Genomic DNA, 24,891 nt, shown 5'->3' on the forward strand with positions numbered 1-24,891 from the left:
AAAGAAAAAGAAAGTCCATAGCTTCACATTTTTCTCTTTATTCACTATTACCACCTGCTGCTCATTTCACCTTTAGGCCTAACCTAAAATATCTGCCAACAATTAAGAGCAATTTTATAACAAAGATAAAATTACTTAAAAATGCATCAACTGTACAAAGAAAACAAAATCCCTCTTTACACATAACATAGGACAATGAGTGCAATGCAGCATTTCAATAAAATCAAAAATGTAATTATTCTAAAATTAAAGTTAATCTGTAAATCAAATCAAACCATTTAGGCTATATTCCACAAGTTTTGATTTGGGGAAATTGCATGCACAACCAGAGAAGGCTAAAAGTCTGTTCAGTGGGAAGATTTAAAATCAGTTTGTAACAGTAATGATCAGCTCATCTCCTCCAGGAGGTGTCCCATGTGAGACTGCACTCTCCAAAAATATAAAATAAAAAGACAGTAATCCTACAGTATGCACAACAAACAAAATACCTACACCCGATAAAATAAATCCTGGTTTCAGTAAAGCTCTTGTTTTGCACATCAGGTGAGCCCATCCTTTATCATGATATTACAGAATGTGATTGGGAAATGTTGAGATGCCTTTTGGTTAAATGAAGGTGTGCTGATCTGACTGTGCCTTAACCCATTCTGACCCGAGATCAGATTCTAAAAATGTCTTCTACATCCTGACAGTTTTCATTCTGACCTGAGATCAGATTCTAAAAATGTCTTCTATGTCAGTCGCTCTTCGATTTTTCAAAAATAGCAGACCTACAAGCTCGTAGCGCGCCACTCGGTGGCGTGCTATGAGCTTGTAGATCTGCTATTTTTAAATACCGGTAGCTAAAGCATAACGTAATGCTAACAAAAGGGGTTCCTGCCTAAAATGGGTTAAAGCTGGACAGTGGAGCTGTACACAGATACCGTTTCCATTGAACTCGATGTAATAAATAAAACTTTAAAATGTAATGTTCAGACTGTCAATACCATGGTCACTAGGTAGCTCCAATCTTCAACTAGTTAGAGTTGAGGGGGAAAACAGGAGTGGAGAAGAGATCACTTAATCACTCATTGGCCTATGAAATGGGGTTAAAGGACATTCTTGTTGACAAGCCTTCAAAAATCCCCCTCATTGCCAACAGCTTTAATTGGAAACATTACAAATGCAAGTTAATTAATCTGTACATTACAGCCAAACGTGATTTGCTGTGTCAAATACAGTGTGCATGTCAGGAGGAAAACACCTGAATCAAATCTACATGATCTGCCCTGACAAAATTTCGAAGGTTTTCTCATTGTTAACAAAGAATCTGGCTTCAAAAACACTGTTTTGTGTAGTATAAAAGAAACACAACCTGGCAGTGATTCCGGTCTCTGCCTCCAGCAGCGGACAGCCAAAGTTGGATTCAAAGTTAGCATCTCCTCGCTAATGGTGCAAATATTGAGCTGGAGTTGTCTTCAAAGGCAGATGTGAAAAGCTCCTTTCAGGTTTTCTTTTTAACTAGGACTTCATGTCTTTTCATGATTGATGTGGTGAGCCGAGTATAATGCACGCCCCATTAAACTTATTATTGGTGTACATAATGATCCTTATAGCCTCATGTAATCGTCAAAGAAAGTATAGATATTCTTGCGGCCAAGTGACAAACGGGGGGAAAGGCAGTTCTCCCAGCCAAATGGGTAATGATTAATAACATGGTTAATGCTGCTTGCAGTCTACAATCTCAGCATCCGCAAGCAATCGTCTGCAAAACAATAAACTGTCAATCATTTAACAAACAAATGCACCTGAAACTGGACCAGACAAGCGAGAATCAGGAGTCGTTACTGAAGATAAGAAAGGCACAACAAAAGATCCTGAGGTACAGAAGCCATCAAAACCGTTTGGCGACACCATAAAGCTATAGCTAAAAAAAAAGAAAAAGAAAAAAAAGAGAAAGGAGAAAACTATCAAACCAATCCACCATGCATACACCTGACAGTGATGAAAGAATGCACTTGCTCTTGGTAAGAGGAGATCACCACCCCTAACTGCTGGGAATCCAGGAGACCAGGAACTAGACCATCGCTTGAAAATCGATCTATTTTCAAGAACTACACCATTGTGCGACAGTGTATGAATTAGGCTTCAGGGTCACTGGCTGTGTGTGCAACAAGGAAGCACATTGAAGAGGTAATTGGGTCAGAGTGATCCAAACCTCCCTATAGCTACCACAATGCTCAGTACTGAGTACTCAAGAGACTGGCTCTGTGAAATCTTTAGAAATGTGGACATACAGTATATTACCTCAGCTCCTTGACTGAGACCTTTGCAACCGCGTTATAATAGATAATTCAGGAAATGGACAAGAGCCTAGTAAGAGCATACCGGTACTCTCACGACCAAAACAGAGCTGAAGGTTTTGATCAGACCTCCAGGAAACACTGTTCCTGACCTGTTCACATCCAATTAAATCAAGAGCCCTGCCAGACTGTAGATCACATGTTTAAAATTCAACAAATGAGCGATGCAAAAGTCATTAATACAGACGAAAAAGTGGATTTCTGTCAGAATGCATTAAGTGCTGTATTTATATCATTTGACGTCAGACTATTATTGATCAATCCTGTACTCGGTTCGGCCAAGAATAGCAGCATAAATAAATGAGAGTCAAGAAGTCTATACTTCTGCACAGCATGGTCATTACTGCGACTCCCAGAGAAAAACATTTACGAAAAGACGAGGAAGAATGGCGTAAAGGAAGAATGTCTTACATTCTGCCTCCAACACGTAAAAGCCACCCTCACACCCACTAGAACCATTGTTCTATCCCTTTTTTGATACTGTGGCTGAATTCTAACCCCCCACCCCCAAAATAACCATTCCCTGAATTTGTCAAAAAAACAAACAAGGAAAATATAAAGTACAGAGAAAGTTAACGGCACAAATAACGAAAAAGATAAAAATAAGGTGGGTGCGTGTGGTTTTGAAGTGTAAAAACAAATAAAGGAGAAAAAAAAAATCACAATAAAATAAAATAAAATGTTTGCTTCAGTCCCTGGATAGAGTTGAGGAAGTTTGGCACATTATTGTTTATCTGAAGTCCCAATGTGGCGAGACATTCGTGGTTGGACTGAAGGCAAAGGTGGTACCGACAGGTGGAAACCACAGTTGGACGGGTAGAGGAAGATTAGAGCTGAGGGATGTTGGACATCACATTAAGGAGGGGAGGTGGCAGGCGAGGTGGTCAGACAATGGCATTGGTGCCACGGAGGCCCACCCCGCGGGCAAATTGCTCCAGCAGGCCGGAGATGGCACCAGAGGGGCTGGGTGCTGAGGACTTGAGGCCCACAGTGGTGCTGTAGGCTGCCAGAAAGACCTCCCGTACAGCCTCCAGACGAGCTTGCCGCTCCGACGGTATCGGGCACCTGAGGGCGGGAGAAACACGGAAAGGAGATAATGTAGGTGAGGAGCACTATGGGAAGCAGTATGAGGATAGACCGTTTTAATTTAGGCAATCAGTGTGTTAAGAGGAAGGATAGCAATGATGGGGGTGGTGGTAAGTGGTGTTGGGTAGAAGAATCAGAGGGAAAATGATGAAGAGGCATGAATTGGAGAGGAATCAACAGTAACGTGGGATGATCATTTAACTCATTCATCAGTGGTGCTAAATATTTCCTGTCAAGGACCACAAAACTATATGTATTTGGCCGCCGACCCACATCTGAAAATATGTAGTTCCAGGGACCTCCCCAGAAGCATAGATTTGAGTTAAAAACGTTCACTCTGAAAGAATATACATTCAAATATATATTCAAAGATTTGGGCCACATTTTCACAATTAAAAAAAATAGCAGACCTACAAGCTCGTAGCACAGCACTCGGTGCCGCGCTATGAGCTTGTAGATCTGCTATTTTTCAATAGCTAAAGTATAACATAATGTTTAAAACACCAAATGGTGTTCCCGCCCAGAATGGGTAAAAAACAGATGGGTATAGTGAAGAATGGAAATCTGACATGACAGACAGGAAACATAAAGAAAGGAAAAGCAACTAATGTAAAATGGATGGATGACTGGACGTAAAGAAAGATATCTGTTGGGAGCTACAGTATATCTGGGGTGGCAGAGAATGTACTCGTGTGTTAACAATCACAGAGCACAAGCTGTCAGCATGGTCTTTCTCCCTCTCCTTGTTAACTCCAAATAAGGATGGATAGATGCCATTTGCCTGAGCTGGCTGCAAGTGCTCTTGGCGGGACACGCTCAATTTGGCAGTCGACCCAAGCAGAAATGAAACACCCCCAGCTGCAAGGTGGGTTGATACGTTTGCCATGATATGCAGATATACAGTATATAGAATATATAAAGAACACTCAAGTATGATATACATTGGTGTATGTAAGCGTCAGTTACATTTGTCATGGTCATCTTATGTTCATTAGGGCGATCCTAATCTCAAAAGACAGAATCTGCTAACGGCAACATCTGTCAGCGCTATTGCCTTTAATAAAGTTCTCTCTTTGAGTGCCAGGAATTCATTCAGTAACCAGTGCTAAGGTCTTTGCAGTCAGGTCCTAATTTTAATGCGAAAATTACCCCAGGTTATAAACCGGAAGTGAAAATAGGCAAGATAGCAAATTTAGGAAGAAAATGTGTTAACCTGAAAGCATAGAGACAAAGACATTGGAAAGTGGCCTATTACCTGTATACAAAACTCCATATCCAAAATAAGACCATAAGTGGGATTTCAGATACGCATGTAAATATGGCATCAAACAAGAGGAACTGTTGGTATGAGAACACAAACATTTCAACTGACAAAACAGCGATCTGGTTGCTGAAGCATAGACAGATGTACTCTACGCAGGGTTTCCACATCACCACGCTAACAGCAACACAATCTGTGGCACCAAAGACAGAAAGGTATGCACTTATCTGATTTTATGTGCCTCATGATCATCCACAGAGCGCCTTCCTATAGATGAGTCACTCTCTAGACTCTACTCGAGAGCGGTACAGTACCCTCTACCCACACATACACACCATTCCATTCCAACAATGGTTCTACCTGTTCTACCTGGCTCAAATGCCCTGCTCACACCCCCCTTGCAGGATAAAATTACACACAAACACACATAGGGTGGCTTAGTGCCCCCCACTGAGTCATGTTCCTTTGCGAGTGGGGTGAGGTGACCAAAGAAGGTGAAAAAGAGTAAGGGACAACGGGTATAGGAAAAGATACAGAAATAGTTGACGGGAGTTAAGGGGGAGGGGGCAGAACCGCAGTGTCACTCACATGCGTCCGCTGGGCCCCTCGTCCTGGAAGCTGAAGGGGAGGGGCGAGTCATATGCGGCTGCCACAGAAGAGGACGAGGAGGCAGGAGGTGGGAAGTGGGCATGGTCGTGAATGCTGCCACAGCCCGACACGATCTGCCAGCTGCCGTACTCCGTGGAGAGGGAGGAGCCAGACCGTGCGTACTCCGCCGCTAACCTGAGACGTGGTGGAGGGACGATGGAGAGACGACAGAGAGAAAAAGACGGAAGCAACGATGAACAAGAAGTAGGGAATGGAGACCGACAAAACAGAACGAAAGAAAGAAATTATTGAGAGAGAAAAATGAAGAAGAGCGTGAAGAACAGGAGTCGAAGTGGATAAATAAATGGAGACAAAAAAAACGCAGAAAGCCAAAACAAATTGAAGAGGAGGGTAGGGTCAGGGTTCAACCGTGTCCAGGCAACAGGGTCATGAGGTCAGTGGGAGGGATCTGTGGCATTGGGTCCGTGACCATAAATAATAAGTCTTCTGGGAGCAGTATGTTGACAGACTGCATCGACCTGTGGATGAGCTACCACACTCCTGACCGCAAACCAGTCTCTGGTATATGCAGGGCAGCAAGGATATTGTACAGAAAATACTGTCAAGTCACTAGACTTGACAGTATTTTTGCAGCAAAAACTATCCTCTACTGAAAAGTAGACACCATCCAACAACACACACACAGGCACAATCCCACACTTTCATTACAATATATTGCTATGAACTACACTGACAAGCCACTGAGAGAGATTCCTCTGTGTACACACAGCCTGAGCATGCCCTTCGGTCAGGTGTAATATATTATGCTTAAGGTTGGCTAATTTCGGCTTGACATTTGGAGGTCACATAAAGTGCAAGCAGACATGCACTTAAATCAATTCCCACCATACAATAAGTTAACTGGTAAATGCTGAGTAGACAGTGAGTGAATGCATGGACAAAGACCGGTACACAGCAATCAAGAAATGACAGGCAAGATAATAATTCTGTATTATACTGCAATGTTCACCTTACCACTACTGCATTATTATTATTATTATTTATAAAAAGTACAGTATATATTGTCGCTGTCTGGGAGAAACCATCAAACTTTCTTTAATAAAACAGTGCTATTATTGAACATCCTTTAATAGGTTTTACAAATATTGAACCAATGAAAAGTATTCAAAAGCGCTTATTTATTTCTTTCTTTAAGATATTTTTGGGGCTTTTTGCCTTTATTGACAGATTAACAGTATTTTGACAGGAAAGGGGGAGAGAGATGGGGGGAGACACGCAGCAAAGGTCGTCGGGATCGGGACTCGAGCCCGCGACACGCTGTCAGGCTGGATTACCAGCCTACGTGCCTGGACCGCTCGGCCGGCCCAGGCCTTCAAAAGCGCTTCTGACTAAACCCAAAAGGACACATTCAAGTCAAGTATCTTATATATTATAAGGCATATATTTAAAGTATTGCGTTGTTCTAAAAACATGTTTTCATTTTTTTATTGCCTGAAATGTTAATATTTTGGACATGGCTGGTTTCCGCCCGACAGCAGAGATGTAATGTATAGCCAAGCCATATGTTAAGCATACATATGGTAGTATGCATACTATATGGCAGATACTGAAAAGTCAGCTCAACATGTATACAGTTATATAGATGCTATTTTTTCTTATTTCTATTGATTTGTTTTGCAGAAAGGCACACAGGGTGTGGCTGGTGGAGAGGTGGCTCAGCCACTTACATGCAGTGCACTGACCATAAGTGAGTTGTGAGGAGAGCGGCAATACCCGAGTGAAGAGAGGAAGACTGGGAAACAGAAGGTCCCGGTTCCTCTCTTGGCCCTGGTCTATATAGCCAAGTGTCCCTGAGCAAGACACTTAAGACGCCCTAACTGCACTGTATTAATAGCACTTGTGCACTGTTCCTAATAGTTAGGATCAGTTACATGCAAAGGACAAATTTCAAGTACCGTATATGATAAAAATACACCAAATTATTATTCAATAATATACCATCTCTCTGCCCTAGCTTTCCTGTCTACACTCTCCCATCTAAATAAAGCATTGAAAATGCCAAAAAAAAAAATGTTTCATTTTTTCTTTTTAATCACACCCGTCCATCTCATTCCGGCCAATCAGAAGTTGCGTCCTCACTTCTGTCTTCAATGTTTGTGTTATGCAATGTTTGAGTTTACACGAACACTCAAACTTGTCCATTCATTGTCAAATGGCATTTCATTGTTTCACAGTTTGTGCACACACTACAAAAGCTGGACATAGGAAAAGAGGAAGACAGACAAGAAAGTAACATATAAATCACCTTCTCCCAGGGACGGCCAATGGGCTGCTGCCGGTACGTGTGGCACCCTGCTCCGATTGGTTGGAGGAGGAGGAACTGGAGGACCTGGCCTCACCGAGGGGGTGGAAGAGGCGCTCCTCGACAGGCGTGGGCTTATACCACACCGTCTGTGGGGAGGTGGTGGTGCCTTTTCTCCTGCATGGGGAGAGAAGCACAAACGCACCGTCGGCCACAGTCACCCCCAAATTGACAATTTGAAAAGATATGCCAGGGACCCCCATAAGAGAACATTTTTACAGCTCTAGCAGTGATTCTCAACCATTTTAATTTCAAAGACCCTCAGTTTGATATGCAATAGGCTACAGAACCCAATTTAATGGCATTTATATCTCTGGGACCCTCAATGTATATTGTAAAATCAAAGTTAATTTAACTCAGAGTGTACATTTATACAATCTCAGAGTTACAGACCCATAAGGGTCCATTTGGTTCCTAACTATCATTTAGCTGGGGACCCCCTGGAACTCCTTCAAGGACCCCTAGGGGTCGCCGCACCGCACTTTGGGAACCACTGACCTACAGAAGAGCCGCTAGGTTCTAAAATCTAGGGAGTGACAAAATCTATTTCCTTTCAGTCTACTGTCCAATCAATAAAGGCATAAAAGCCCCAAAATAAATCTTAAAAAAAGAAATAATTGACAGCAACAGCTGCAGCAACAAAGTATTTGTCTGGTGACCATTAACAGTATTAAACTGACTGAGGAGGTACAAAGCATATGAACTTTAGTGTAATCACTATAACATGACCAGTCATTTGAGGCATTGTGTTATGCTGACCAGCTGGAGGCCTGGGGCTGGCATGAGAACGGGTCCACAGTGTCAGTGGTTAGGCTGGAGGCGCAGCCCCCCACCTCTTCAGTGATGAGGGAGAAGTCGCTGCTCAGACTGGTGACACTGCCCCGGCTCTTCGACTCTAAAACAACCACACAGCATTACACACACAGTTTAGTTAGTTTCCCCTTTTTATTCCGCTTGAAGACGACAAAAAGTCTACGCAAAGGCAACCTAGAGGTGTACATAGTTGAGTCACAGCACCCTCTGGTGGATACATTTGTGGACAGAACTAATTACTATATTAAATAGCCTAACAAGTCCACTAGTACTACATAGACATTTATTACATAATCGCCTGATCGCAATTATTTGTACAGTAGAAACTCCTGATGAGTTACAAACATCTTTGACATAAATGTACTCTAGCAAACACGTCAACTCACAGAAATAAATACCAAAAAAAGCAAACAATGTGGCATCAAAGAATTTACACATTTATTAAATGTGTACATTTAATAAACGTGCACATGCTTATGTCCCTCAGTGGTTAGGGTGGCATGCTAATTCTGCTCTTGTGGGTTCAACCCATCAAATGACTGTCACACATGCTCAGCATATCTGTCACTCTAGCCCCTTTCCCACATGGAATTCATAACGTTGCTGAATAAAAAGAAATATTCAACAAAGGCTCACACATTGATCTCATGTAATGCGATGTTCCCTATGGTGTCTGCTCCAACATTAAACGAATGTAATGCTCATGGGAGAGGTGTCTAAAGCATGCAAAATTAAGACTAGTCATTTGATGACGATAAATAATGTTATTTGAGGATGGTCATAAATCGTCCCAGGACATAGCTGGTACAAGAGGTACATTTTGGATTTTATTTTTTTCACCTGGAAAATGGCAAATGAGTGGATGAGTGTGTAAAAGCAGGAAATAGCAACACATTAAAAGTCTGCCACACTAGGGACTTTTAAAAATACATTCGCACTGTAAGACTTCCAAGTTGTGTTCTGTGGGTTGTGTGTGTAGTGTTAATGTTGTCTAGTGTTCTTTGTCTTGACCCATGTTATTTCTCTTCCTTTTCACTCCCTTCAGACTGCACTCCGGGGTCAGTGAAATAACTGGATGCAAAATACCGAACCTATGAACCTAAGAAATCTCTGATTTGGGTCCGGTTCCGAAGTGACTCCCTGCCCGGGTCTTTTCGAAGCAGCTCCCGTATGTCTCGGTGCTTGGGTAATGACTACAACCCTAGTGGACCCAGCGATTGGCTGTTTTTGCAGGTCTATTTCGGTTCGGGTTGGTCAAATTGGACCCGTGAAGACCTCTACTGTACATGTAAAGGGTTTTAAGACACCTTATTGTGATTTGATACTTTTAATAAAATAAAATAATGTGGCTCCTGTTACCACATTACTCAAATACAGCATATTATGCCGATTATGACCATTGATGTTCATGTATTCTGTAAACTTACTCATCTGGCAGAGGTCCTCCACGGTGAAGTCACTGTCTTTGAAATGAGAGTTTTTTCTTCTGTGAATAAGAGGATGATGAAAATAGGATGATGAAATATGTAATACATGAAGAAATACATAATAAAAGAGAGAGAGGGGGAAAGAGCAAAAAGAGAAATCAGGGAGAGAGAGAGAGTAAGATCAAAAAGAAGGGGGAAAACAACACCGTTGCTTGGTTTGATACAGTTGGTCTGGGACTGTGAAAGCCAATTATTCACCACAAAGAGTGAATGTGTGTGTATCAGAGCCACTGTTCAAACATTAAAGAGTGGCTGAGAGGCATAACAAAACACCGTGCCCATGACGAAAAATGTTTATAAAGAACAGGCTGTGTTCCATTTGAAACAGTTAATTCACTCAGTCCATAACTAATGGACTTCACAACAAAGACTACAAAATAGAATAGGAAAAACAGAAAGAAAAAAACCGCAAAGAGCAGCATTTACAGACAGGCACGAATGGACATAATCAGACATAAATATAGATTTAGACAAAAAGACAAAGGATAGATTTAGAGAGGAAATAGGACAATACAGAACAAGCATAGTTAAAAAAAAATAGAAGTAGACAGAAATAAAGAATTTCATTTGAAAGATCAGAATAAGACAAATAGAATAGAATTAGAAGAAAGATTTTTTTTTGTAGAAACCAGCGCAGATCTGAGCACAGGAATCATCTCACGAACAATCGTATCCTGACAATCACAGCATAAGAACTGTCGGGTTGTTGATAAATCTTGCGGCTGAATCGTCATTTAAATAACATAGCCTTAAATATTCTTGTTTCAGTGTTTACAGCACAAATAAGCGGAATACGGCCCCAAAACCTATGGAAAGCCAATAAGAAAGAGAAACGTCTCTGTGTAGTGGAAAGTTTGCTCCCCCAGTCATCTCCACGTCTTCACATACACATTTGCATACACAGTACACATCAGAACGACACATTGGCACACCGTGGAACCTGCAGTACTCCAGTGTTTGCCAATGGAATTTACTCCGTGAGTGTATAAGCTTTGTCAAACTAGCACATGATTTACAACAAAATGTAAGTCGTGATTGGAATACATTTTGTATTAATTTAACTCATTAAGAAAACTCAGCGGGCCCTGGCCTGAAGACATGTCCGTACACTGCTGTTTAGCTGAATATAGGAGTTCTGCATACCCCATGACACCATGTTTATGAAAGATAGCTGGCTGTCGAAAACTGAATGTTTATAAAGTGATAGTTTTGATTAATCAACCACTGGATGATGGCTGATGATGGCTACAGAAAGCACCTGTGCTGGGCACAGGCGGCATTCGACCATCGGATTTCCCTCCTTAATCGGGTTGTATAGAACTCCAGAAGATAGTACCGACACCGTACCTAAGTTCTCAGACCTTGTTTTTCATGAAAAGATTCCTCTCGCATCTACGAGCACGGATATATCTTAATAGAGCCAGATGATCTGCTATAGCCGTGATCTGAAGGACTGTAAAAAGCCTGTTTAAATGGGATTGGTTATGGAATGGATTAAGCATTTAACCTATAACCTTTGCAATTTAAATGTTTTAAAAAACAATCTGGAAATATCCTACCTATTTATTAAGCATGTGACACATAATCGATGTATTGTACGCCTTATAAATGTGAAAATGGAATATATTCATGTATTATTTATTCATTTATTTAGTTATATATTTTTTGAATTAATACATATGCTCAAATATATGCCTATCAGCTTGTCTGATTATGCATTTGTACATACACAAACTGAGACCTGATGTGAGATGTTTGATCGTTGGCTACGCTTACTTCAAAATGACGCAACGTGCATTGCGTATGTATGTAGTGTCCACTGAGTGAGTGAGAAAGGAAGGACATACCTCTGTTTTCTTACAGCAGAGAACTTCTCTGAGACAATGTGCTTCAAAAAATTGAAGCAAAAAAAGAAGATCTGCCAGGGGACAAAAAGACAGTGATCTCAGACAGGATTATGTACGATGTACATGGAACAGGAAATGCTTTCAACAGCAGTGAATAAAATAAAGCCTACGTATGAATCAAGCTAGGTCTCGTCAAAAAGAGCTCAAAGCTTGGTAGTAGTATGAGAGCTTGGTAGTAGTAACTACAGTCTATGAACTCAAGAGTATCAGCAAAGATGGGTAAAATATCCAATGCTTAATCTTGACAGTTACCGTTAAGGAGATTTAGAAACCCATCTGAGTTGTGTCCCAACAGATAAACATGTTCCCCAGATGAATGGCTCATGGACATTACACTCTGAGTATGTAAATGTTGCTCACTTTTCAGTATGTTGCACACTACTTCCTACGTTGGCCTTGCATTTCCATTGGGGAGTGCTTCGTTTGAATTGTATACCATATGTCTCGAGCAGTGAGGGTCTCGTATCCAACGTCTGGCGGAGGCCAAACTTTTTATTTATTTTTATAATTTATAAATATAATTTACCAGGATTACTGCATGTTTTTGTGAGGGTACCTACCCTAGGGGACACGGGGAGAACATGCAAACTCCACACAGAAAGGCCCTTTCGCCAACCCCGCCTTCGGGTATGGGCACTGATGACGCAGAGGAGGAAACACGCCGCCAGCACCCACAGCGCCCCGAGCGGGAATCGAACCCAGGACCTTTTAAACTTTTGTTATAAAGAGCTTAAAAACGATTTATACTTGGTCACGACAGTATCCCCCAACGAAAAAAACTTAACTTCATTATGTTTGGCTTACACCTAGAGGCCATTGTTCTTGTAATAATGACCCTAACAAGATCTACTTGTTCATGATTGCGGTGCACTCACCTCCTCTCCTTTGGAGAGTCGATCTGGCAGCATGTGACTAGAAAATTGACAGAAAATGAACAGGTTAGGTGACAGGTATCAATCAGAATAGCACTTCATTTTAAGTGTTAAAATAAATTAATGCAATGAAAATGTAGTTCTATATAAATGTAACCAATTATGTTTAATTTACTTCTGTGTGTCCGTTTGGGTTCAGATAACTTGTGGTGTGCACTTATTTTGCCAGCATTTAGTGATATTATACTGATTAACTGATAACTGATAACAAAAACAATGACAGAATTATCATTTAAAAAATGATTAATTGCTGCCCTAACACTCATTCATTTACGTCAACAGTGCATTGTTGTTATAAGGTGCCCCCACTGACCCATGGCAATATTCAATAGCATAAGAAAAAAAAGGATCCATCATCACTGGCTCCTCAAAGATAAAATGTAATTCTTTTTAAAATGAGATTACCATGACTTTTTGGCCAGTCTAGACTAAAGATTCTACATTACAGTAGTGACTAAATCCTTAATGCATCTTTACAAATCCCCATTTCTCTCATCTTTTATTAGCTTCCACCTACTTTCCTCCACACACAGACACACACAACCCCCTTCCCTGCCTGGCCAGTGTCCCAGGGGCTTGGGAAGTCCTGCTCAGTGCTGATGTATAATTACATGGGCTCGCTGGCAGGGGTTTTTCTTTTTTACAAAGGCGCTTAAATTGTAGAGATACACGCTGGTCATCATCATTAAGGGAGGGAGGGGGAGAGAGAGGGAGAGAGAGAGAGAGAGAGAGAGAGAGAGAGAGAGAGAGAGAGGGGGGGGGGGGGGGGGGGGGTGTTGGGGTGAGATCAGAACAATGGAGAACAGTCAAGGAGAGACACTTGTACTTCCCTATCCCTATACTCCTTCATTTCATTAACAGTCACTTCTCAGTTATGCATCAGAGGCCTGCCTGGCGTGTCACCAGCGTGACTCTAAAGTATTCATGCCAGCCAACGTGCTCACTGAAGACTCCTGTTTTATTTAATGTTTGGTTATTGTGAGGGGATTGTTTTTACCCAAAGAGGAACCAGTCGTAGGCGATGGTCAGATAGAGGATCTCAGCCGGTTCCAGGCTGGCGTGCACAGCACCATCCTGTGAAAGAAGAGAAAAAGAAAAGTCAAACATACGTATGATACCGAGGGGCCAATTATTATCCATGAGATGCAACGCGTTCACTGGGGTTGTGGTAGGGGATGGCGAGTCGTCATACTCAAAACGCACTTTTTTTAACATGAAAACGACTTGCCTATTTACAACTGTAGGATTTTATTTTTTAATGAAGGCACTAACCTCATTAAGGTCAAGTGTGTTTGGAATGTTAAGTTGATTTGTGTGAAACCAATTTCAATATAGCATCGCTGTAGGGCAGAAACTGTGTATACCCATATTTCATATTAAATAAATGAATGCCATATTTTATATGTCATATGACAGTGTCAAGCAAAAGTAGCAGAAATAGCCATTATACAAGCTCTCCTGTTCTTACTCTGCCTCCATCTTCTCACGGAAAATACAAAATGGTGGAGCAAAATAATAAACAATAAAGTTGATTCTGTATTGCAATTCTTTAACCAATTAAAAGTATTAAAAATATCTCATGATAAAATAACATCATTGTTGGATCAAATAGAGAAAAAAATCAATTTCTTGAGAAGTAAAAGTTTTGGACGTAAACTTGTACTTTTATAAAAGGATCTGGGAGAGAGGTATGAAATGAGGATGGAGAAAGACTTACTGCCCACAGGGAGAGCCTGAGCAAGGACACAAAGAGAGGCGTGCGGTCCCAGCCTGATATGCAGTGCACCAGGAGTCCACTTTTATCTGAAAGAGGCGCAGGCAGGCATGTGATTAAGATCAATTCTGACCTGAGATCAGATTCTAAAAATGTCTGTTTGAAAATGACAGTTTTCTGAAAAGGCTATGTTTCTATGTCAGTTGTTCGATTTTTCAAAAATAGCAGACCTACAAGCTCGTAGCGCGCCACTCGGTGGCACGCTATGAGCTTGTAGATCTGCTATTTTCCAATAGCTAAAGCACAACATAATGCTAACACCAAAACGGGTTCCCGCCCAAAACGATTGAGGGAAACTCAAAATCGCAAGACTCTACTATATTCAGATGAAAAATCAGCTATGTTCAGTTTGTTCACAAAACCAAAAACACCTGCCAGGTTAGCGCCAGGTTGAAATGTTTAGGATATGGAATTCACCTCTGTATAGGTTTTTAGTTGTATAGATGTATACTGTATTTTGCAAAAATAATGTCTCAAAATCCAAAGGCACACCTGGACTACTCTCACGGCACACCATGTGGGAACCACTGCTTTAGAGAGCATGAGTCATCAAAACAAATATTCACTTGTTGAAGCTTCAAAAGAGGTAACAATCTGCCCATGTGCTTAGAGTGCTTTTGTGCCAACCCCTTGGAAAATGGAAATATTGCCTCATTTCCACTGGGGACTTTCATATTAACAATGAAGTGGAAGGTGTTTTGGTTATGTAAGAGGTAAATAAATAACTGTTGGATAGAATAGTGTCCCAGATGCCATGCTTTGCTTCATGTTCTCATTTCATTTGCAGATTATATGCCACATTTACAGTCTCACCCTCGAGCCACCGGTCAAAGAGCTCTGTAACATTAATATATTACATACTACATTATTAATAAGGGATAGTGGGCCCTATGGCCCACAGTGATTCTGTCATCTGTCATTTCTCCTGGGAGAGAAAGCATGCCCAGGGAAACGGATGCCCAGGGAATTTGCATTACAAAGTAAAAAGCTACCTTTATTAACCATGCACTCTACATAAACAGAACTGAGAAAATCAGTTTTAAACCCCTGAAACTCTGTTAACAAAACAACAAAAAGAATGTCAACAACTACAGGTTTGGGCCGCTACACCAATGTTATCTAATATCTATTGTACTTGTGTGTCTGCTTTTGTGCCCATATTGAGATCTCTAGCATACCTATGTCCCTTTTATGGCCATATATTATGGAGGCCTCTGTATCTGCCTGTCCTTGTCCCTTTTATGACCATATATGGGCATAGCAGTCAGATCTGTGGCTCTGGACAAACAGACAACCATATATGCCTAAATTGTACCCCATAGTGATGATTTGATTGGCTGAGCACGGAATGTGAGGATAAAAATCACACCCATGTGAAGTGAGGTGCACTCTTATCAATCATAAATATATATACACACACACTAGATATATATATATACACACACACACACACACACACACACACACACACACACACAATATATAAAACCCGAGCTGAATTAAAACAGTTCGAAAAGTCGATTTGCTCTTCCACATATGACGTAAATTATCCTTTCATTGTCAATGGCATTTAATGCCACAAAAAGCCAATTTGTTCAGGCACATATGACGTAAATTCTCCTTTGGCAAATGCCATTGACAATGGCATTTGCCAATTGTGATTGGCCGGAATGTGATGATGTACGATGATAAAAGCGGCCCTCATTTCACACGGGTGTGATTTTTAATAGGATATACAATATAAAGAAAAACATCTAAATCATTCCCAGATGTGAGCAACTACACGTTAAAGAATAGAATCAAACTGAAGCACATCGACTAAAGCCTAAAGTGCAGCTAGAAACATAAAACTCAAACTCCTGTCTACGTACCATCACTGTTAATGATGTGGAGCAGTAGCTTCAGGTAGTTCTGGGTCTGCTCCACCAGGTCCCATGACTGCGCACAACATACACACAAACACACAATGTACGTAAATTGCTAGGTGATGTTGAAAACCTGTGGACTACAAAACGATATATAAAGCATGGCACCTGCAGTTCCATGAGTGACCAACAGATGTCACTGACAGACTAATTATATTTTAGGAGGCAGATGTTTCTAGCTGCCAGTTGGTGTGGTGGAATTTCCATGAATAGAATAGAATGGAAAATAATTAATAGAATAGAATGGAAAATAATTAATAGAATAGGTAACCTGGTATTCACTCCAGTCAATGTTCATGTTCTGGGTAAAGCACGCAGGGATTGTCAAAGGAGCATCAACGTAGTCCTGTGATAGAAATGGCAGAGCGGTAACATACACTTTTATTAGATAGTGTGTACGCATAGATATTCCACTGTTATGTTCTTAGCTTACGTATGATTCTTGATGACTTGATGTTCTTGCTCACTGTAAATCGCTCTGGATTAAGAGCGTCTGCTAAATGCCTAAATAATACAAGTTAACAGTCTCATACGCTTATTATTGTCCACAAACCTGATTCCAGTTGAACACCAGTCCCTCAGCTGTGTAGTCTCTGTCTTTGTAGTCTTTAAAGAACTCACACCCTGAAAAAAACAGACGTAAACATGTCATCATCAACATCGAAACTGCCTTCAATTAACACTGTGGATGTTATTGTAGGCTTAAAAACTGAATAAAAACACTGCATGACCAAGACAAAAGGGTGTGCTAGTGTCAGCGATATTGTTTCATGAATAAAATACAACTGACCCTGACTTTTGATTCAAATTAAGAGCGAACAGGAGTCACCTTACCTGGGTAAGGCACGGAGAGCAAGGTAAAGTCTGCATAGCGTTGGGCCTTGTCAACCTTCTCAGAAGATGTCACACTGTAAAAACAGATAAGTCAGAGGGTAAGGGACTAAGCATATAAACAGTGAGAAATAGCAAGATGAAGAATTCTCTTTTTTTAATATATTAAGCAAGTACTTCCCCTGGTATTATGTCGCATTTGAGCCGAGTTAATAGGCCGATCTGGTAACAAATTTAGAACAAATATGGCATATATGGTCAGAATTGGACCGGAGTACATCATCTCTGCCTGAGAGCAGGGGGAGTGGTTTCACCAGGCTAGACCATAAGGGGAAGTAAAGGCAAATTCCCTTAGAAAGGAGGTGCCGCCGTTTTTTCTTTTTTATATTTGTTGATGACAACAACTATCATTGTGTACATTTATGATTCCATGTTGATTAAATGAATACATAGGACCACAATGGAAAGTATCCAGGACCCAAGATCATTACGGTTATCCTTTTAGCCTTGACTAATAAAAGTATTCAATTAATCAAGCTAATTAGTAGTAGTTTAGAGGGAGAAAACGAAAACGACACTAGCTGGACACTATCAGAAATTGGCGCAAGCACGCACACACGAACAGTTATATAGGGAAAAGGTCAGTCTCACACACGTCAAGATCCAGCTACTACTAAGCAAAAGGACGGTGGATTCAATGTCTTAAAAGTGTATGTATGGACATGCCCCAGCACAATTTTTACTTACTTTAGGCCAAACTTGACCTTCTTGTTTTCCACCATCAGGTCACAGATGTTGCGCACTGATAGGTAACGCAGCAGCTTAATGTCAAGACCCCGCACCTTGTCAAAAAGCTGGGTGTCCCCATTCCTGTAGCAACAGAGTTGGAGGGAAAGATGGGGACAGAGAGAGAGAGAGAATGAAAGAAAGAAGGAAGGAAAGAAACAATGAATGAATGAATGAATGAATGAATGAATGAATGAATGAATGAATGAGACATTCAACATGGTTCTTTTACCTGGCTTCACTGTCTTCTTCAGGGACCTCCTCCGTATCATCACTACCCCCTGTTAACAGAGGGAAAAGGTTCCTGGTATACACGCATAAACAGATTGATTTTCACTCCATTATCTATGGGACAGTTGGACATATTTGCACCATAAGGTTTAAATCAGCAGCAAACTGCCAAGAAGATCTGCCTCACGCTCTTGTGTTTGTTAGCTTGGAATCCAGACTGATTCGCTCAGTTCAGCTGACTTTTGTTTTGTTCCAGTTTGCTTCAGTCTGGCAGTCTTTCATTTGATCCTGCATTTCACCCGTTACGTAGGCATGCTGATTGGATAGTGCCCAACAAATCACAATAAAAAAGGAAGTGGCTTAAATTTGACATTGGAAGGCTCAGAATCCTAGGCGCCTGGGTGTCCGAGATCTAGGCTTGTGTGTCCAACAAACATAAAAGCAGTTCTGCTAACAGGGAACTTCAACAGGGAATTTATGAGCAATCCAATATGCAGAGAAACATTAATGGATATGAGATAGGCGTTGTGTCCCACTGTCCCACATTCATAAAGAATCAGCCAGGGATTGTATGAAAAAAATTAAAACAATCCAGGAATAAGAATGGCAGCCAGGTGCTATCCACCACCATTGTTGGAACCAAACCAAATGCATTCATTATAAACCATCCCTTCAAGGACCAATGCCTTCCTCCCAAAATGTCCTGCTTGACAGCCAAGCACTGCTGCACCCATTCACACACATCGGCAAGCACACACGCAACTGAAACAAGCCCACACAAGTCTGATTTGACGTCCCCATCAATGTTAATTCAGTGTGCGTCTGTGTGTTGTACCTGAGAAGATGTAGTTATAGCCTGTGCGTCCATACAGCTCTCCCCAGCCAGCAAGAGTGGATGACCGACAAATGTGCTGTGAAGGGAAGTAAGGCATGAGACTGCTGAACAGCTGTTGTTTTTATTGCTCATATCAACATGTTTCTACACCAAGCAATAAACCAGTTGGCCTTGTTGGGATCATGCTGTTGTGTCTAGACATAGACATTTCAAAAAGATCTGTAAGCCTCAAACAAAGCCTACTCGGATCGTGACAAGACATAACAAACAAACACAATATTCTGGGCATGGGGAATTATTTCCGGGGCCTGTCGTCGTTGTGAAAGGGGGTGGGACTGCGCCACTCTATAGCACTCTCCACGTGGCACATGATTTATTTATTGTTCTGCTCGTTAAACCATTCAGTTACAAGTCCTGTGGGTGGAGGTGTTCTAGAGGAGCCCACTCCATCAGGAAAGAAATGCCTGTCCTCAGAATTGAATGGTTACTGAAAGTTATTTTTTTTAGCGTGACTCTGCAGTTGACTTGCCATCTATTACCAAGTTTCCATTAAAAAAGACGGCAGGGCCATGGCAGGCGGTGCAAGGTCGTGCTGATTTATGCCTCCCTTTTTCCACACAAAATAGTACCCTCTTGCTCTAGTCCCTCCCAACGGAGGAATTGGACTTTAAGGAACTTCAACCCTTGTTCAGACTCCGTCTGACTGTTAACTCTAACTGGAACTATCCATTCTAAAGCTACTGTATAGAGCCCAGCCAAATCAGTTTCTGGTAACATTAAGGCAGTTTGATAACCATGGATTAATTTCTCATTCATAACAATATAGTTTGAGCGTTCCGTAGGGTCAGAGTGGGGCCAAATTGTTATCCCCTGAGCCTACTTTAGACGGTGTCCTTTGTATGTGGAAATTACTGCCAATGCAGACGGTGCAGGGACTCCTGTGTGGAAATGCCGCTTTGAACTTGTTTTAAGATGTTCATTCAGTCTATTTTTTGTTTGTTTGTGGTTGTTGTTCATATTTTATACTTTTTTAAATATTTAACTGACTGACACAACAGGCTACATGAAGTCCAAACTCCACATTGGAGTCGTGCTGTTCCCATGTGGGGCTGTGGATCCACACGATATTGATTTTCTTATTCATTTCATGGAATCTCATGGAATCTCTCTTAACAAACATGGTAAAAGTTGAATGAAATGACTGTAACAGTAAAAAGGCCATACCTTCCCATTGTAGAGGATAACGGGGCATACAAATCTTCCTCTGCAGCGGGCCAGCTTGCTGCGATTCACCAAGTCCTGCAGCTTAGTGATCTGGATTGTGCTCTCAAATCTACATGCAAATAGAAGATCACCATCAGCTCATCTATTGTAACTTTTTTTAACATGTTAACTAAATTACCTCTTTGCTCAGCACATGCTGTACCAAAATGTAGGCACATGTATGCGGAGACTTGAAACAACAGCAAAACGCCGGCTGTTTACTGACCTAACATTACCAAGTAATCAATCAATGGTTCTTGACATCTGCAATTTAGGTCAACAGTTAAATTGCTCAATGTTTAGCTAAGGCAATACATCATGGGTGAATAACTGATTAATTGCTGACCTTTTGCTTATTTATTTTTTTAAATAATTTATAGTAGCCAATTATGTTTTACACCCGGGCCATCTGGGAGACACACACCAAGTTTGAGGTTGTTCGGTCAAACGGTGCCCAAGTTATGCCTGGGACACACAAACACACAGGTTTCGTGAATTGATAGATGAATGTGGTCAAATGCACCTATGACCACCTTTGGGGGTGGCTTGGATATTTCCCAGGCCTGGGGAGCATTTACACCTGACTTATGTGCTATCCATTGATCCAGGACACAGATTAATGCCTGCCGTAAAAGGAGCCTTGTGTCAATAAAACTATGAGCTACAAATAATGCTCTATAAAAACATCTTTGTAAACATTTTCTCAACACAATGTGTTTCCATGAAAATGTTTAGATGCTACAGTATAGGTTTTCATCAAGGACACCTTTACAGCATATACCCCAATTCTGGGCAGCAGTGGTTCAGGGGGTAGAGGGAAGGGGCCTGTTTTGGGTTTATTGATAGATTGATAGTAGACTGACAGGAAATAGGGAGAGAGATGGGGGGGAAGACAGGCGGCAAAGGCCGCCGAACCCGTGGCATGCCGTCAGGCTGGCTCAGAAGCCTAGGTGCCCAGACGGCTGAGCTAACCATCCGGGGAAGGTTCCCTGTTTGACAATGGTGTGTGAATGAGCTAACGTAACTGTTAGTTAGCTCAATCTCATTGTAGGGTTTGGAGAGCATACATGTGTTTGGGGATGTTGTTGAAGGTTATGTTATTTCGTCAGCTGACACCCAAGCCATGCAACGTGTATTTGATATCTTCGACACAGACGCACTGCCCAGGCTAGCTAGGCTAACAACACACTACTGCTACAGACAGATCTGGGTGCAACATAACTGCTATTAATTTGACAGTCTGGAGAGAACACACAGACTTTGGCCTGATCACTCGTCATTCGACTCATTTAACTTTTGGTGTTTTTTTCTCTTTCTCTGGTTCCATAAGGATATGTCCACATGACTTCTTAAGTCAAGTTGTAAACATTGAGAACTGTGTTGACGAGAGGGGTAGATCGGACCAACAGCAATTTTCTAACAGCGAATAATAGTATTTTTTGTGAACATTTACAAACCTAGCTCAGTTTAATCCCATCCACGGTCCTTTTCCATTGCAGGAAGGTACATTTAAGGTCAAATGTGAAAGCTGAACCAATAATAAATTGTCAAAACTAAGCTGGAAATTAGTACATTTTAACTTCGACGTCTGAAGGCTGCAGTGCAGTAGGCTATCATTGCTAAACAGAGAAGTCAAAGCTAGAAGAGAATGGAAGATAGTGTGTACACAGTCCAAGTAGTTGCTTGCTCGACAGAGATAGAAGAGAGATGGAAGATAGTGTACACAACCCGAGTTAGTTGCTTCATTGCTCGATAAGAAGCATAGGACTAGATTTGCTGAGATTTGTTATCCACGAATCTCAACTCTCGTCACCATGCTCTCTCTCTATACTTGACCCAGTAGCTAGATGGAACTTGTTAATGAGAAGTGCCACTGTGCCAGTACCACTCTACATATCCAATTCAATTACAAGATCTGGCTATGGCCTAACACAAGGTCCTCTGATTCAGAGAATGAATTTCCAAACAGCACTTTTCTCAGATAACAGACCATGTCTGAAGTCAAGTTTTAGCCTCATAGGAATAAACCTCAAGTGTTTCATAGAACAGCAGATGCTCACTGGTAAAAAAAAATCAGCTGTGGTCCAATGAAGTATGCAACTGGACACTTTATTAGACACAACTTCCCATTTTCAGAATTCATGTGGCCTCATATGACAGATTAGTCATCTTAACACTCAGCTGCCTTGAAAAATCAAATATGTAAAGCTTAACTAACCAACCATTGCTTTCTACAGAAAATAATTACAAGATGAGTGACGCTGAGCAAACAACGGAGAAACTGGTAACCGAGCTGCCTGGACTTTGTATTGCTCTTGGTCAAGGAGTGGGGGAGGTACTAGCCCTAGAACGGCTCTTGTTGTTACATACAGTATATACAGTATTTCACATACAAGAGCCATAGAACACCCTCCTTGAAATCTGGTCGAACTTTAACATATGCGGCATAAATGTGATGAATGCTCCGTTTGTACTCACCCATTAAATAATTCCAAAGACGTGGTGTGAAAAATGGTCCTCTAGTTTTATATCCATGTGAAAGTTCTGGCACAAAACGCGTATTTAGTGAATTATCTCCACTTTTTCAAGAGATGCACACGGACATCTTTCTCTCCGGGCGAGGGGGGCCGGAACAATCGATGAACAGATTTTACAAATACGTCCTGTTTACCGCAGACGTCATCACCAATTGACCAGGGAAACACAAAAGTTTGCAGTCACACAATTGGCAGGTGGTGTGATTAATTACCCAGCACCTACGTATCGCAAAGCACCTGCCAATTGTGTGACCGCAAACTTTTGTGTTTCCCTGGTCAATTGGTGATGACGTCTGCGGTAAACAGGACGTATTTGATGTTTGTGTGCATCTCTTGAAAAAGTGGAGATAATTCACTAAATACGCGTTTTGTGCCAGAACTTCCACATGGATATAAAACTAGAGGACCATTTTTCACACCACGTCTTTGGAATTATTTAATGGGCGAGTACAAACGGAGCATTTATCACATTTAGGCCGCCAATTTGGAACCCGAACAGAAGTTAAGCAGATCGTTCTATGCCTCTGATACATGAACATTTACAAAGTATAATTAAATGATCACAGGCATTCTAGGTCTAGGGAGGTACCTAGTATCTCTCTGGAAATCTGTGCATTCATACTCCAGGTAGACTATCTGCCGGGGGTAGTGGCCGCACACCTCTCCATTGGGGTTGTGGATGACACTGTACTTATAGTCTCTGCCAAAGAGCTCTAAGCAGCGATTCTCTATCGCATCCACCTGAGTAAACACAGAAGGAAAAGTTATTGTAGTTATTGGCTTAAGTTAAAGTACACAGTACTTTTCTCCACCTGCAGGAGAAAACACGATTTGAATTGCTTGGCTAAATACAACTGTGCAGCAACTACATGGTTCTGGTAAACCCACCAGTCCCACTGTCTTACAAGTCATATTCGAGGCATTTTATATTTGCCTGCTGGGATGAAGAATAAAAGTTGCTGGTGTTGCATATTGACAAGTTGCAGGTTGTTTGTTGTGACAGGGTGATGTTTCAGGTGGACAGTAAAAGAAACACCACCAGTCTTGATGATTAACGCTGACAGTCAAACAGCGCTCCAATGAAGGACCCCCACACTTACCCGAGGAGTGACTTCTTTTGCCCTGTACTGAATCTTTGAAAACAAATCTATCAAGTCCACTATTTCCTCGCTTTTTCTGAATGACAGCCCGGAGGCCGTAAAGCTCCCGGAGGGGGAAGAGGCGGCCATCATAGCGCCTCGACCCACGGCGGCGTGCTCAATTCGCACTCGCCCTCCTTCAAACACCGCAGCGCCTTGTCCTTGGGAACGGGAGGACCGACCAGGCCATCCCTTCCCAGCCAGTTTATTCCTGACTGCCCGCTTAAGGGGGCCGGAGCCGGGGAGGCTTCCCGAATTCAGGGCACCGGCGAACTGACACCCTCCACAAACGGTCCGTCAGCCAGCCTGCAAGGCAAGCCAGCAGAGTGGAAACAATTACCAGCTGGCTAACTGGCTAGCTAACGTTAGCTCCACCTCAAAGCTGTCTTGTTTAGTTGAGATTGGGAAATAAAATGGTGAAATAAATCCACTACACGGCGAACAGAGACGACTTTTCACGACAGGAGATGTTTAGTCCTCTCGGACATTCCTTCTGGTTGACTGACGATTAGTACAATCCAGCTATAAGCACCGTCACCTGACGGGAGTCAGGAAACCTCCAGGACTCCTGGCCTGGTCACGTTTTCCTCCTCAATGTCACGTCTCCATGCCTACCCCGTCAACACAACGACAACAAAACTACAAGACGGTCGTTGTATGGTGGTCGGTGTGCGTAGCGACAACACCCTCCAAAGTGTATTCTCCGATATGGAACCAAATAAACAGGACTGTGTGATGTTGCAATCACTTGTAGCTGGTTCAAGGTAGACG

The 24,891-nt window shown here is 41.8% G+C and overlaps 1 protein-coding gene across 2 annotated transcripts; it reads right to left on the reverse strand.

Moving 5' to 3' along the window:
• Positions 1-18: 18 nt before the first annotated feature.
• Positions 19-24,891, reverse strand: mtmr14 (myotubularin related protein 14). Of its 2 annotated transcripts, XM_083771894.1 has the most exons (19): positions 24,082-24,891; positions 23,571-23,722; positions 20,406-20,514; positions 19,182-19,257; positions 18,348-18,396; positions 18,077-18,199; positions 17,333-17,406; positions 17,052-17,122; positions 16,770-16,844; positions 16,445-16,511; positions 14,517-14,602; positions 13,797-13,873; positions 12,743-12,779; positions 11,808-11,878; positions 9,901-9,959; positions 8,420-8,555; positions 7,604-7,777; positions 5,278-5,472; positions 19-3,407 (listed from the first exon to the last, which is right to left on the reverse strand). In XM_083771894.1, the coding sequence occupies exons 1-19, from the start codon at positions 24,211-24,213 to the stop codon at positions 3,227-3,229; spliced, it is 1,944 nt and encodes a 647-aa protein (XP_083628020.1). In that variant the 5' UTR covers positions 24,214-24,891; the 3' UTR covers positions 19-3,226. The 2 variants fall into 2 exon arrangements, with proteins under 2 accessions (XP_083628020.1, XP_083628021.1); XM_083771895.1 differs by lacking the exon at positions 5,278-5,472.

Source organism: Protomyctophum parallelum, assembly GCF_964188405.1.
Source record: "Protomyctophum parallelum genome assembly, chromosome: 8".
Taxonomy (NCBI): domain Eukaryota; kingdom Metazoa; phylum Chordata; class Actinopteri; order Myctophiformes; family Myctophidae; genus Protomyctophum; species Protomyctophum parallelum.